The 14,532-nt window shown below is 36.1% G+C and overlaps 1 protein-coding gene across 9 annotated transcripts in view; it reads left to right on the top strand.

The window, feature by feature from the left end:
* Positions 1-13,513, top strand: part of LOC126873093 (QRFP-like peptide receptor) — an 82,469-nt gene extending 68,956 nt beyond the window's left edge. For 2 of the 9 annotated variants that reach the window (XM_050633610.1, XM_050633617.1), the window contains 5 exons: positions 2,235-2,358; positions 4,413-4,573; positions 6,816-6,977; positions 7,224-7,275; positions 10,907-13,513. In XM_050633610.1, coding sequence (XP_050489567.1) covers positions 2,235-2,358; positions 4,413-4,573; positions 6,816-6,977; positions 7,224-7,275; positions 10,907-11,206 — 799 coding nt within the window. In that variant the 3' untranslated portion in view covers positions 11,207-13,513. Of the gene's footprint in view, positions 1-2,234; positions 2,359-4,412; positions 4,574-5,197; positions 5,294-6,815; positions 7,087-7,137; positions 7,276-9,474; positions 9,649-10,906 lie in introns of those variants that run through there. The other 7 variants (XM_050633613.1, XM_050633612.1, XM_050633611.1 and 4 more) reach the window with 7 other exon arrangements.
* The last annotated feature ends 1,019 nt before the right edge of the window (positions 13,514-14,532 follow it).

Consider the following 14,532-nt stretch of genomic DNA (forward strand, 5'->3'; position numbering starts at 1 on the left):
TGTATTTCGTGTATCAATTTATCTGTTGAATGCCTAAAAGCAGCTGTAAGTTTGTATACACGTCAGTGCCAGTTGTCACATATTTTCTCCGCGGTAGAAAAGCAAATACACTTTGCAGAGTAACATCGTGAAAGTTTTCTGATTCCGAAATATCGACGCACCACTGTTACGCCTTAGAAAACAACATTGAAAAAGAATTTCGCTCTTTCATTATATAATACATTGCTTGTTGGAACAGTTTTTAATAGGAAGATGCTATGAATCACTTGCAATCTCGTATTTTGATTTTTAAATGTCAATGAGACTAAAATGGAAACACCCAGCAGATCTCATAAAGGATATAACCTAACAAACACGAAGATGGTATCCCGCTGGGTACCCACATGATAATCAAACAGCTAAAAAATTCTAAAGCAAATATCCAAATTGGACAAATTGTGAATGTGAAATATTAAATAAAAAAAAAAAAAGAAAAAATGTCAATGAGAGGTATGAATAACCTTTGAATGTTTCTATTGTTTCAGCGTTTAAATATACTCCGGTTAAAATATTATTTTCTTGAAATAATTGCTCGATAGTTTATTCACTATGCAGAGTTTTATGAATAGATAATTCGCATGATAATTTCTCTTCGTTCTATATCTTCGAGACAAAAATTCTGCATCGATTAACGTTTATCTTTTCTCGAGCCCCAAAGAAAGGAGTCATTGTTAAGTTCAGCATATTAATATGTCTATCACAATGGAATATAAAATCCTGATTATATGCAGCAGAAATATTCGAAAGCAGACCGTAATGAAACGATTTAATTATCATGTAGAAAGTTTCGATGTAATTAAAAATTGTATAAAAAGAGCTGAATATAATAATGATTCAGAAAATGTTGCAGAGCATTTTCAATTATGTCAGTGAGAGAATTTTTATGAAAATAGCTTCACGATTAAATAAAAGACCCGAACAAGCGTAAGAGAAATTGAAAAAATTTCTTTGGGAAGTTTCCACTTTTGAAAGTTCAGCTGCAGTGCAAAGTAACCCTATTGTTTCGTTCCACAAAATTGCCAGCTCGATTCAACGTTTAATCTATCGAGAAGTTGCATTGCCAGTCCTAGTTTTCGATCGGAATTTATGACACGGTATTCTTTTATGGATCGAAACGCTGTGAATTCGTCGTTGTTCATCGTACTTTATCCATCGAGCTCGTTAGAAACACGTGGAAACAAAATGTTCGCGTGAACGCCAAAAGGTAATTTTGTTTTACGTTTTTGACAACGCAATTTGTATTATCGAAAACAATGTTATTACAAATCTAGTAAGTTTCATTATAAAACATGATATGAATTTACGTTCAAATAAGTGGACTCAGCCTGCAGGATTTCATTTTAATCACACGCTACACAACTAAAATTTCGTCCAAATAAACGGAGTTCGTATAAAAGGAGAATTCTATTTTAATTGAGAGCTGCGTAAAATGTCATTCCGACGAATAGAGTTTAGATAAATAGAAGTAATTCGTATAAACGGAATTCCACTTTAATAAATTACCAACTGTTTATTGGCCTGTCAACCTGTTTATTATATCCGGAATTTGCAATTCTGTAAGGAAAAAAGTACATGAGAAAATAAATTTGTATTTGTATTTTCTCCTCTTTCACACTGCAATTTCTTTCGTTTCAACGACTTCTGCGATTCTGTTAATCATTCGCTTAACGTTAAAGTCATTAACTGTGAATGCTTCCACTAGAATTCGCGATATCCTCTTTAAAGTTATCTTGAATACGTATTGTGTCTGCAGTACAGCGATTATTGCAGATACGACACGATTCGATTTGCCGTCTGGTATCTTAGTGTCTATCGGAGAATTACGTTTATACGTGTCGGTTTATCGGTCTCGTGATTCGACGTTAGAGCCACGCTTGAATGGTATGGTAATTCTGAGTTGCGGAACGGTCGTAGAGACACGCACGATCTACGTTTCCCTGGTTACGAAGCACCTTTGTGTCGCCAGGAAGATCGTGGTTAAAGGAATTGCACTAGCAAAAGAGTGAAATAAAATAGTTTGCAAGTAAAAGATGCCTCGAACGTGTGAAAGGGAGAAATTTAGCAAAGGGAGATGTTTTCCGCTGGAGAAGATGCTTTCTGCGAGCAACAATTTATAGAAGTGGAATATATCGCGCATTCTACTGTAATCACCAACTTCTTTTGTTCTTTCTTTTTTCCTTTCCCGAATGTTACAGACTGAATCCGACAAACGTCGATGTGGAATCCATACCAATGACACAGAGGCAGAGCGTAAGAAATAGTCGTCGTGCCCAGAGAGAGGATGGCCAGACCGAAGAGGAATCTCGAACGATAAGACAGGTAGGATTTGTAATTGAGCATCGGATTTATGGAAACGTTTGTTGTCGAATATCGTATCCAATCTATGTATATTTATCCGCTTGAAGCATCCACTCGTAAAGATCTTCACTCGACTAGAGAACTTGATAAGATTATTCCGAAGAATGAAGATAGGAATTCGTAGAATATTAAGTAAACGTTCGTCAAATTCTTCTGAAAAAGTATTCTTCCGTTGAAAGATTCATGCGAAACAAGAGTCAGAATATTTCTTTAGGATGTCGGAAATATCGAATATGTACCTTATGTAACCATCTATTCCTCGTGACTTTAGGTTAAAAAGGATGATTTCGAGAAAACGCGACGAGAGTTTTAAAATAAGATTCTTACGAAATTTCGAGAATCTATTTAATTTATTTAACGTCGTTAATGTTCTTGAATCGAAAGTAATCATAACCATAAGATTTATGGAGTCTCGACGCGAAATTAAACTATCATTCAAGAAGTTTGTCTCGCTCATAAAAGTCCGATATTCTCCATTCGTTTCATAAAAGGCAATTTGCATATGCAAACCGCTGACACTCTGATTCAAATGGTAATTATTATGCATCTCAAACAGCGCTTTCGGGCCAAATCGGAATGGAATAAACGTTCCGTTCATGCTAACGACGTCGCATTTCGCTTGGTTTCTCGAAATTCGATAATTTCTTTTATCGAATTATTACGAGCTGCGTTTAGTAAGAAAATAATCCACGTTCTCCTGCGCTATCAAATTAACATCGTTAGTGAAGTCCCTTCCCGTAACAGTAATTTCGCTAGTAAAAGAAATTAAATTTTACAAATTATCAGTCACTCGATCATTCTGTGTGATATAAAATTTCGATTTGTCAATTCATCGATATTACTGTAGCAGATTTTTGCGCGAGAGATCCCTGGTAACAGGTTGCCACAAAAAGGATTACAATACCAGGATTATTATAGATTACAATACCATTTTCTTAGTCGCAGCTCGCTACTCGCTAGATCTATCTAATTTCGAATGCACGAAAGGAGCGAACAGAAAAGTGTGTAAACGGAGAATTCGATTAAATTTAATGAGAACGTGATTCTCTCTGTCCTCGATCGACTTCGATTAATTCACACTAAGTTTGTAAGATTTTGATCGCCCGATTGGAAGATGGTCGAAAACAATTGGCAAGAAGCCGTATCGATTGTGGAAGTTACCTCGACGGAGAAATAAAATTCATCCAAAGTGGGTAACCCGCGTTTATCTTAAGTGACGGCTAAAAGGGTCCGAATGTAGGACGAACTGGTAACTTTTGAAAGAGCGAGTTCGCTTCGAATCGTGACTCGATCGAACAGGAAGAAAAAGGAGAGAAAGGATAAAACAGTAATTACCCAAAAGTTATTACTTTCCTGGTTCTACAAACAGTGCAGACCGATATGTTTATTCCTCAACTCTTTCATTTTCAGATATTCTCAGAGAAAGTCTGTATGTTGTAAACATTCAAGAGTATGATAAAACGTGTATTTAATCTGGAAATTAAATGAAATGGTCATTTTAATGTAGAATTGACTGACAGTGTATCAACTTCGTCGTTGGAGCGCGGATATTTGTGCAAATTTATATTCACTTCTGAACATAATTTAAACGTAGATTTGTCTTATCCACTAAATACTTCGCATTTTTGAACTTCCAAATTTTCCATATCAAGATCAGTAGTCTATTTATCATATTTTTCACCTTGTAGCCTTTCGTATTATTTGAGTTACTGTTGTGGCGGATGAAAAGTGAGTTTGCGTTTCGTCCCGGGACTACCGATGGACTCATCAGTAAGGCTATGCCCGGTAGTCCCTGCCTTAGACGTAGAGGAAGTCTCGCTAGGTGCGCTATTTGTATCAATTGTTTGTATATTCGACCGCTAGCGAGTTAGACAGACTCGTTGTCGTCGTAGCCCTCTGGTGTTGGCGGTTGGTACCAGCGGATCGCCGGGGAGGTTGATACCGATCCGCCACACTGTATTGTCAAAAGGAACAGAACAGCCTGTCGCATCCAAATAACAAAATTATGTTGATAGGTGGTGAAAATGTTGGTCGCCGTGGTCGTGCTGTTTGTCATTTGCTGGGGTCCGATTCTCGTGGACAACATGCTCACCTCCTACGGATATTTGCCACGCATAAAAGTTGGCACGTACAAACACCTCAACACAGCTTTTCAGCTGATGGCTTATTTTAACAGGTATGTGGACAAGACTATACACTTTACTAGACATCGGTACGTTGCTCTTTTGCATTCATTAAATTAGCCTGTTAAAGAAAACAGCTTACCGACGCTTCTACTCGTTGCACTCGAGTAACTTCTTAACCTGCTTTGTTTAATTTCGTCGTTGAGTTAACACAGATGATTAGAGACGCGTGTAGAAGTGTTTGTGTTTCCTCGTCTATTTTCACAGACGGAAGGTGGATTAAACCCTTGAATGACTAAGCGGCAGTTCGCTGGGAACAAGTTTCGAGAGCGATTAAATGCATTTCCTACGATTCTTTCATTTTACCTTTTAAGAAACATATAAATTGTTACGAGTCGAGTAACTTTGAATACGATAAAGCTTGTTTGCTTCTTTCGGTTATTCTCGAACCAATTATATTTTTCTACCCTTCACGAATTTTAAAGGAAATATTAAATAAGACCAATGGTACGTATGGTTCCTGGTTTTAATTTTATGTTGGATATCTTCCTAAAACTTTATGAATCTTCGTCATTTGGTAAAATGGGAAGAAGATTAAAATATATAAAAAATGAAAGATCGTAGCAAGATTAAATATTTGAAGAAGATGAAATGGTATTATATTTCTTTCACTCTAGGAATTACGAAGACAAAGAAAGATATACCGTCGCTAAACAGTTTGGAATCGCTTCTAACATTCACAGCTTATGAATGGAAAGCAATTAAGAAATAATGTATGTAGTTCTCTATGTTTTATCCTTATTAGGATATTATATTTGCAAGTAACTATTTTTCACTGCCCTTTTGTTTCATTCGTATGTCTCCAATGATTATCACGTTTCACCTCTGTAATTCCCTAGTAATTGAAAATATATTATTCCATTAATCTGTCGAACAAAAGTTGTCATTTAATCACATAATTTCTGTAATTGAAAAACTGACAATTAATAGCAAAGACAGCTTTCAACAACAACGATTTTAGTCAGATTAGTTTTAAATCTCCAACGTACATTCGCATTTTTCATTAAAATTTCCATGCTCGTTTTTCATCAAACAAGCGATGTCAAGCCTTTCAGCTGCAATAATGCTGATTTAATTACGAAAAGTATCGTTCGATTGCTATTCAATATCACATGTTGCTCCAAGAGTTATTGCGAGAGCAATAAATAATAAAAAAATTTAACTAATATCCTTCCTTGTCAATTTTCGTTTCTGAGTGGCAATGTGTCCCGTTTAGTTAATCGTCATTGTCCAGATGCAATCGTTGTTCTTGACGTAATAACTCTTCGTTAACATAATAATTCGCGTGTGTAACGATCCATGCCGCAAGAAAATTACCTCTCCTGTTACATTAACACCAAGTAACGATCTGTAATCTCCTGACACACTTCTTCGTTACTTGCCATCGTTACTACGAAAAAAAGACGCTTTAAACGCTAAGTAATATTAGCGATGACAAATTACACTTTTTAAGTTATTCGATCGGACGAATCTCTATTTTGTCAATTTCGATGCAGAAGCATTCTTCTCTAATTAAACTCTTCGTTGTTCGCCTATCGTTATTTATTTATTTATTTGCTTAAAAATTGTTAATAGTAGTCGCAGCAATTTATTATGAGGACCTGACTAAAGTGAAAATCAGATTTCCATCGAAACGGATGATGGGACGAATAAAAAAATATGAAATATAGGGAAATGTAAGTAATGAAAGAATATGTCATAAAAATAAAACTGGATTTTGAAATAAATTCCATTGTATCAGAATATTACTTAACGCGATTATAATTTAATTTCATTTCATTTAAATTTTGAGAGCTAACGCATCCATAAAACATAATCCTTTCACGCGCAGTCAAACTGTCTGACCTCACGCGCTCTAATCTACTTATATATTCTCTAAATCCTATTGAAACTTTGCACGCATAAATGTTCGCTCATTTTTTTCACCAACCACACAGATTTTTATTCTCGTTAAATTGCCGACTTATTGTATATTCATTTATCGTATTAATCTGTTAAATAGGTTTGACCATAACACTTCTATAACTATAAAATTACAAATAAATAGTAAAGCATATTTCGATAATAATTCCAGATCAATTTTACATGTCTAAACACATAACGAAACTATTAGCCAAACATCATGGACTTAACTCGTATTTCCCGGTTAATAGGATAAAGTTCATCCACTTTTCAGCTACTATATTATGCTACAATAGTTGCCGGATATTTCATTCTAAGCACATTGTGTTTCAGTTGCATAAATCCGATCGTATACGGATTTATGTCAAAACACTTCAGAGAGAGTTTCCTATCGGCGGCCTGCGGCGGATGGTGGATCTGTTGGTGCAGAAGAGGATACAGAGCGCCTGTAAGACGGCATCCAAGCCTCAGCCAGACCAGGACGACCAGTATCAGGTACGACCATCGCAGGTCCGATGCAGTGTCCGAATGTGCACACACATTCCGGCGTTCTTTTCTTCTCTTCTTTCTTCGGCTCTTTTACGTGACGTGGAAGAAGCGACAGGTTTGCTCGAAAAAAAAAAAACACTGTTTAAACATCACTGTTAAATTTCAGATTGTTTTGGATTAATATGTATGATACTCTGAAGCGGTAGATCTTTCGAAAACTATAACTATCTACGCTTAATCGCGTGATTCCAGGCTCGAAAGACGTTTACCCTGGTCGTCAGGCTGTGATTCTGTTCCGCGAATGGTCTGTACTTTTCTACCCAAATGTTTCGCTTGATCGATACGCCGATTAGAAAAAATTACTCCAGAAAGAGCGAGTCCTTTTCTTCTAATTAACGAGGCAAGTCCGGCAACTCGAACATTCAAAGATATTTCAAACTTTTTTTACATTTCAGACTTGTGGTTCTTAGACTTGCGAAAGTGTTTTCAGTAGGACGTTGCGTTTTCTTCCAACGCTTCGTGAATATTCCAAGACAGTTTCAGGTTCACCTGGAACTGAAAGTGAACTGGAATGTTCGCGAAATGTACAAAGCACGACGTACTATTAAAAACACGATCGAAATCTGAAGAACCACAAATATGTCACATGTGAAACTGTAGAAACGTACAGCGGCTGTGAAAAGTACTTGCGTGCTGTTGTCATTACTGATTAATTAGGCCCAGGTACGTGTATTAAAATTGAAATGATATAAAAAATGTGATACTATGAAAATACAATGTAGGTATAAGAACCAGATGAGAAAAAGGCTTCAGGAAAACAAGACAAATATTTTTGGTAGTATTAGCGACACTAGCAACAAAGCCAATTTTTGTTCCAGCGAATGATACGAAAGGAAAGCTCAGATTTTTAATTTTGCCAATGTAATAACGATGATACGAGCTTGAAATTTCTGAAAGTTTCGTATAACGCGTGAAATATATTGTTAGAATTTAATCTCGAAATTAAGATTAATAATCTGTGGAAGACACAATGTTTATATTGAAATAATATTATGTGATATTTATTAAACAAAAATTACAGCACATATAAGTGAGTGTTATGGAATGTTGACAGTTGGCTAGTTATTCTCAGACTGACTGACTTAGTGACCCATGGCCCCTGAAAAGATTTTGAGCCCCACTCTCTATGCAGTAATGAGTGTGACTTGTGTAGATGCTGTGTGGCGCTAGTGGGAATATCGCTGGGCAACGAAGGGAAGAATCCGTTCGATCAACCACCTCATCTGTATGCGATTAATATCGTTGTGTTGCAACATATATAAATATAATGAAATTCATAAGGTTTGTCGTAAGTGTTGGAATGTTTACGCCAGCCACTGTACGTTTCTACAAAATTACAAATATCTTTGAATCTTCAAATTGCCGAACTTTCCCTGTCAAAATTCAATAATTCGACCTAATCATTTTTATTCACTTGGGAAGCTTGGTTACCTATCGTGCTTTCATACTGCTTTCGATAAGCTTGTAAAATTCAATACACGAGTGGCCAACTGCTCGTGAATTTTGGCGAAACACCGAACAGTCGTGGTTTGCGCGAACCGTAAAATAATTTTACGCGTGTTCGACCCCGAACCGAAGATTTACGAATTCGGGAAATTAGAAGGACGCCCAAAAGTGAATTGGTTTCCGAGGGAATTGCTTGTACATGATTGAACAAAATCGTCGTTCCGGTTTTTCGCATGTCGTAACGCGATCGGACATTCTCCACGTTCCAGCCATTAAGCACGATAAACACGTCCTTGGTGCTTAACATCACTTTGATTTTTCTTATTCGTTAAACAACTAGTTCAGTTCGGTTTACAAAACGTTGAAAATTAAACTTTATTATTCCATCAGGCATGTTAATCATGGAATAGAATTTTTTGTGAAATGGCAAGAGGTTTTTTCTCAGGTAAAATTAACAAACAATCTTCTCCTTTGATGAATGATACAGAGAAAGAATTCGATTTTTATTTTCACTTTTGGCGTTTCCTCTTTCTTATGAAACTGATAATTAATTTCCTCTCTTATGAGGAACGAGGGAAAAATTTACGTTCACCCCACAAGGTGTATGCTTTCTCCTAATGAAACTAATAGACAATGACACCTTTTAATAAACAGCAAGAGAATAACGGATACAAAGAGTATTTCCCTTTGATAAAAAGTACAGAATTAAATTCAATCTTCTCTCTTAAAGCTTTCCTGTTTTATTTGTTAACTAACAAACAGTAAAAAACGAAGAAACAGCTACATTCGATCTTTACGTTTCCCTCGAACATATTCTTTTTTTTTTCTAATGGAACTAACAAATAACGATCTCTTGTGGTAAAAAGAAATTAAGAAATTACAGATTTAACCGTGATTAACGATCAACGCGCCATTTTTTAGTGGATTCCTGAGGCAAAATTTCATTACGCGCTATTCGTGCAAGAAAATATCAATCTGTTTTAAACGCGTGATTCAGGTGGACACGAAACTCGTTCGGGGATTCAAAGTATCGAAACTCGACCGACAACCACCCCGTAGTCCGGCCGTGATACGTCCATGATAAACAACTTGGCAAACATCGTTGTCCACGAGCATCCGAAATATCGTATAATTACGATGAAACTCTGGCTAGAAGCACGATTCCCTCTAGGTAAATCGAACAGTTCAATGAACGACGTTTTCGCGATGTTTAAATGCATCTCGCTGATTATTAGACGCTTTAATTAAGAATCGAAGGCAGAGGGTTGGAAAGGGATGGAAGAATTTCGTCGGTTCTGTCTTCTCTATTTAATAATCCGAATCTTTTGTTTCCAATGTTATGTTGGAGAAAAATTTGAAAAGAATTACGTGTTACATTATTACGACGAATAAATGTTGTATATGAACGAATAAAATTTATAATTCAATATAAATTTAATAGAATTCAATATGAATATAAAATTTTATTGTATCAAACATGAATTTCTTTTTGGATTTTATTATAATTATATAAAGTAGATTTAATAAAAATCAGATTTAAAATTTTATTTTACATACGTAAAGCTTTATTTTTGCTTAATTTTTATAAGTTTGATCAATGATAATGTAATCACGTACGAGAATTTGAAACAAAATTTCTCGCAGAAGGTCTGAAGAATTTATCGATCGACGATGTTTACATCAGTCTCTCATGAACCGACGTTGTTCCCACTTCTCGAGCAATTCTGATTCATCGACGTTCTCATCAACTAAATTATCTCACGTTCTTTTCTATGCTTTCTTCTCTTTAATCCATTTCTCAAATTTTGGTTGCAGCATGCGAGCTTGTTTTCAGTTGATCGTTGCTAAACTCGGCCTCATTTTGTCCCTTTTAAAGCAAAACTAACATAGCCTTCGTGATCTCCGCATCGCCATCTAACTTAATGCAGTTGATTTTCATAGTTTAGTTGAAGTTCGTAATTTAATCCAAATAACAGTTAACTAAGTTTTTATCCTAATCGTATAAAAAATTCCGAGGATCGTTCAAAAACGCAAAAGAAAAATTTGGATCGATCTTTCCATTACAAGAATCCATAATCCATCTTCGATACACGTACATTTTAATTCCATGAAAATTTCCTCGAATCGTCCAAGGTTCCAAAAGTAAAGCTAAAAGAATTCACAATCCATGCTTGATAATCCATCGATTGTATTAGCTCCATCGAAAATCCCAAGGATGAAACAAGATTCCAAAGAAAAAATCTCGATCAAGTCCCATTCGATACTTTTCCATTGGAAGAACCCATAATCCTTTGACCGTAAATCTTAAGAAGAAGCATAGTAGATTTTTCGGAGCTTGGTGGATCGAAGGATCACGAGAGACTTCGAAATTCCGCGAGCAACGGATTTTCTCTCTAATACTCGTCCCTCTGCGTCCCATTTGCTTTCAGATGGACCTGATTATTTCGCCGTGCCCGGCCCACGTCGAGGCAGCTCTTCCACAGGTAAAACCAACCAAAGAAGCACCACAGAACAGGCCACGAAGAAATCCAGAAGAAGTAAAGTGTTTTCCAATAGTTCCTAACCGAGGAAGACGTTGCTATTCACGTTTATTATTTTCAAAGACTCATGTGCGAATTTCAAAACCATATTCGGCGATTTTTTCGCGATTATTTCGCGAATCGTCGCATTGCTCAAGTGTACAGATGCTGAGAATTGCTATGAGAGAGAGAGAGAGAGAGTTTAGATAGGAATTCGTCGCATGTGATATTCGTTTTGAAAAAATTATTCAACGAAATGGTCGAGGCTTTCGCGTTGGATTTTTACTAGAATCTTTCTTTGAGAAATGACCGATATATTTCTTTAGATGCAAAGGTTGCTCGTATCAGAGATTCCGTAAATTCTATTGGCAAGCCTCGTTCATGAAAACCTCGAAATTGGATATTGATTAATTGTCGTTTGCTTGTCTCTTCGGTCGAGAGGTTTAATTGAAAGTTTTATACAGGTAGACTGGCAAGTTTTTTGTTGCAAAGTGGACAGATGTTTGCAAAAATCGCATAAACATCATCATTCGTATCTGTTTACGTGTTTACATTATTGACTAATTGGATGTATAGAATTTTTCAGTCGTTTATGAATTGTGTAAACGTACCAGAGAAGATTATCTGTTTCAGCTGTTTTTAGACGAACATTTCTGATTTGGGATTGTCATAGCGAAGCGGTAGAAGTGGTGTAGTGAAGTCTGTTAAACTTCTAATATTCCAAGTAAATTCGCAAATTGATCAAAAGAACTTTCTCTCATGACGAACACTAGTTTTTAAATTATCGTGACTACGAATGAAACAGATGGGAACTAAACACGTTCGTGAAGTTTGCAGGGTAAATTCTTTCCAGAATATCGTTCATCAAGACGATGTAATTTGATTTGTCTACTACATAGCTGTACATATATAAGCATATATGTTGTAAGTATACAAATAATCTATATCGTCGCAGAGGCTTCGAATTTTCTCAGCAATCGCATAAAATTCTATAAAGAATATACTATACGGAGTAATTTAAAAAAAAAAATATACAGATGCGCTGTAAAAAATCTTCACACAGTCCCGGTATTACATCGATAATTGTAGATTCAACTTAAGTGTATTAGCTATCGACTGAAAATCTTCACTGATTTTCAACCAATGGGAAAAAGAATCGCTAATTAACCGTAAAGTACTGTACGTGAATTCTCTACGTAATTTAATCGCGGTTGATCTATAGAATATACTTTAGCAAATTGTATCATAATGTAGTAATTGAAATTTTCGTCATTTTAATTTCTCGTCGTTCTAGATCCTAGCTAATGGATACGAAGATTCCTACAGTACAGTTTTCATCATACGTTCAGGCATAACATCATTCCACGAGTAATGTAATTTTAATCCGCTGAAATATGGGAACATCTCGGTTTTGATACTTCATTCGCGAATAATATCGTCGATCGTTTTCAGTGACGTTTTAACTCGTCTTCTGGAAAACTGAAATAATCTCCATGTAAAATATTCAATTACGTTACATATAACCGAATTAAAGTTAATCCTCTGATGCATTTGCACGCTTTAAAGTATTTTTGGAATAAATGAATTTATCTTTTGTCACGATGAAATAAATTTCCCCTTTTAAATCACCGGTCTTCCAAATTCTCTGAGTAATCTAATGTTGTTTCCGCTGCATGCGACTAAACGTTATCGCGATAAAACAAACTTCGATTTTAATTCGGTATTCTTTGCAATCTTCTCCAACAACTGTGTTTAAATTAAAACAGCACATTCGCCTTGTAACTTCACCGCATAAGTTAAAGAACGACATTACTTACGGAATGATCCGACAAACGTTCATCTCGTGGAGAAGAAACCGTAATTTTCAAAATTATGCTTCGGTGTGTTAGAAGAGAGCTTTCGAAATTACTCGACGATCGTTGTTAAACCATAAGAAATTTTAGGAAACTTTGCATTCCATCTTGTCGGCATTAGGAACTCACGAAAACTTCATGCGTTCAAGGCATTCATTGTTACGTAGACTATAAAGAGCTTCGTTGTAGTTTGATCTCTGAATGTGAAGACTCAATTAATTAGCTAATTAACGACGATGAACTGTGGCGAAGCTTAATGACACCCCTATCGATCGACAACCTTCCGTTCGAATTAATTATAGATTCGCTTGGATCTGTGCGATCAGAATGTAATTGAAAAGAATGTGTCTGTGTATATGCATATATATGCGCGTGTTAGTCATTGTTGGAGCGAAAAGCGTGTCGTGTACATGGAAATAACGGGTGGTATAATTCATACGCGACTCTATGTCATCGTGGTGTTATATTTTATCCATGGAAAGCTTGACAAAATTGTCTTGCAGAGTCATGCACCGGACTACTGGATCAGATAGGAAGCGTGATTGTATGTAAATGATTTTTCTTCGTGTTTAATTTTATAGGAAAGCGTCCATAAAATTGTATCGATTTTTTACGCCTGCGTTTGCATGTAAATATTCGAATAAACTGTGCAAAATATATCTAACACGGGGTTTCATTGCGAATTATCGTGGCGAAGGGTTGTGCACTGCCAATAAAAATAATATTTCTAAATCTTCGATAATCCTTTGAACTGTGAATTATTCTCGTTCCAATTGTAAAATGTAGGATTAAAGCGAAGGAACGAGAGTTGAAGAAGTAGAAGAGTTTGGCAACTTTCGAAAGGTTTGGAGGATTGGACGGACAGGACAAGTTACGAATGGATACGTAGGGAACGAAGAAAAGTAAAAAGTGGGAATGGAGGAGAAGAAACGGAAAATTAAGGAAGCTAGGAAAATGAAAATAGGAAATGGGGCATCAGCAATGCGAAGAGAATGAAAGTAGTAGTAGATGTGAAACGGGGGAAAAAGTAGGAAAATGGACGCGCAAAGTGAAACATGCAGACAATTGCAAACACTTGAAAAACGTGACAAGTTAAGAAAGCTGAGAAGACAACGAAGACTCATAAAATCATGGAACTTCAAAGAACTGAGAAAAAGGTAATATCTTAGGAAATTCAAGAACACTGAGAAGCTTACTTCTTACAGAGTGTATGAATTATTCTTTAAGGTGTCCCTTAAAGCGTTCCTGAATTTTTTAAACGTCTGTGAAAGAATGACCAGAATGCAATTTATATGACTTTTGAATTTTTCATCTCCTCTCAAGCAACGATATTCAGAACATTCTGCACATGTTCGTGAATATTTGAAGGGTAATCGAAGGTGATCATGCGTTTGCACATATGAAAAACGAGCAATCGATAATCGAACCGATAGGGAACCGCGTAGAAAAATGCACCGATAAATTCTCCGAGTAATTTCTACGAGAATACGGGCGATTAATGCGCGAGCTTCTGGGATCTTCGAACTATTCGATTCAAAGCTCGCGTCTGTTGAAATAAAAATGAGCAACTTTCTAGCTCATCGAACATAGTATTATGAAATCGAGCAATATGCAGCTTCCCAGCGTAAGTTTCACTATCGCCACGTGGCAATAGTTCGTTTCTTTCTGCTTGTCCACATTTTT

This window comes from Bombus huntii, chromosome 14 (assembly GCF_024542735.1).
Source record: "Bombus huntii isolate Logan2020A chromosome 14, iyBomHunt1.1, whole genome shotgun sequence".
Classification (NCBI taxonomy): domain Eukaryota; kingdom Metazoa; phylum Arthropoda; class Insecta; order Hymenoptera; family Apidae; genus Bombus; species Bombus huntii.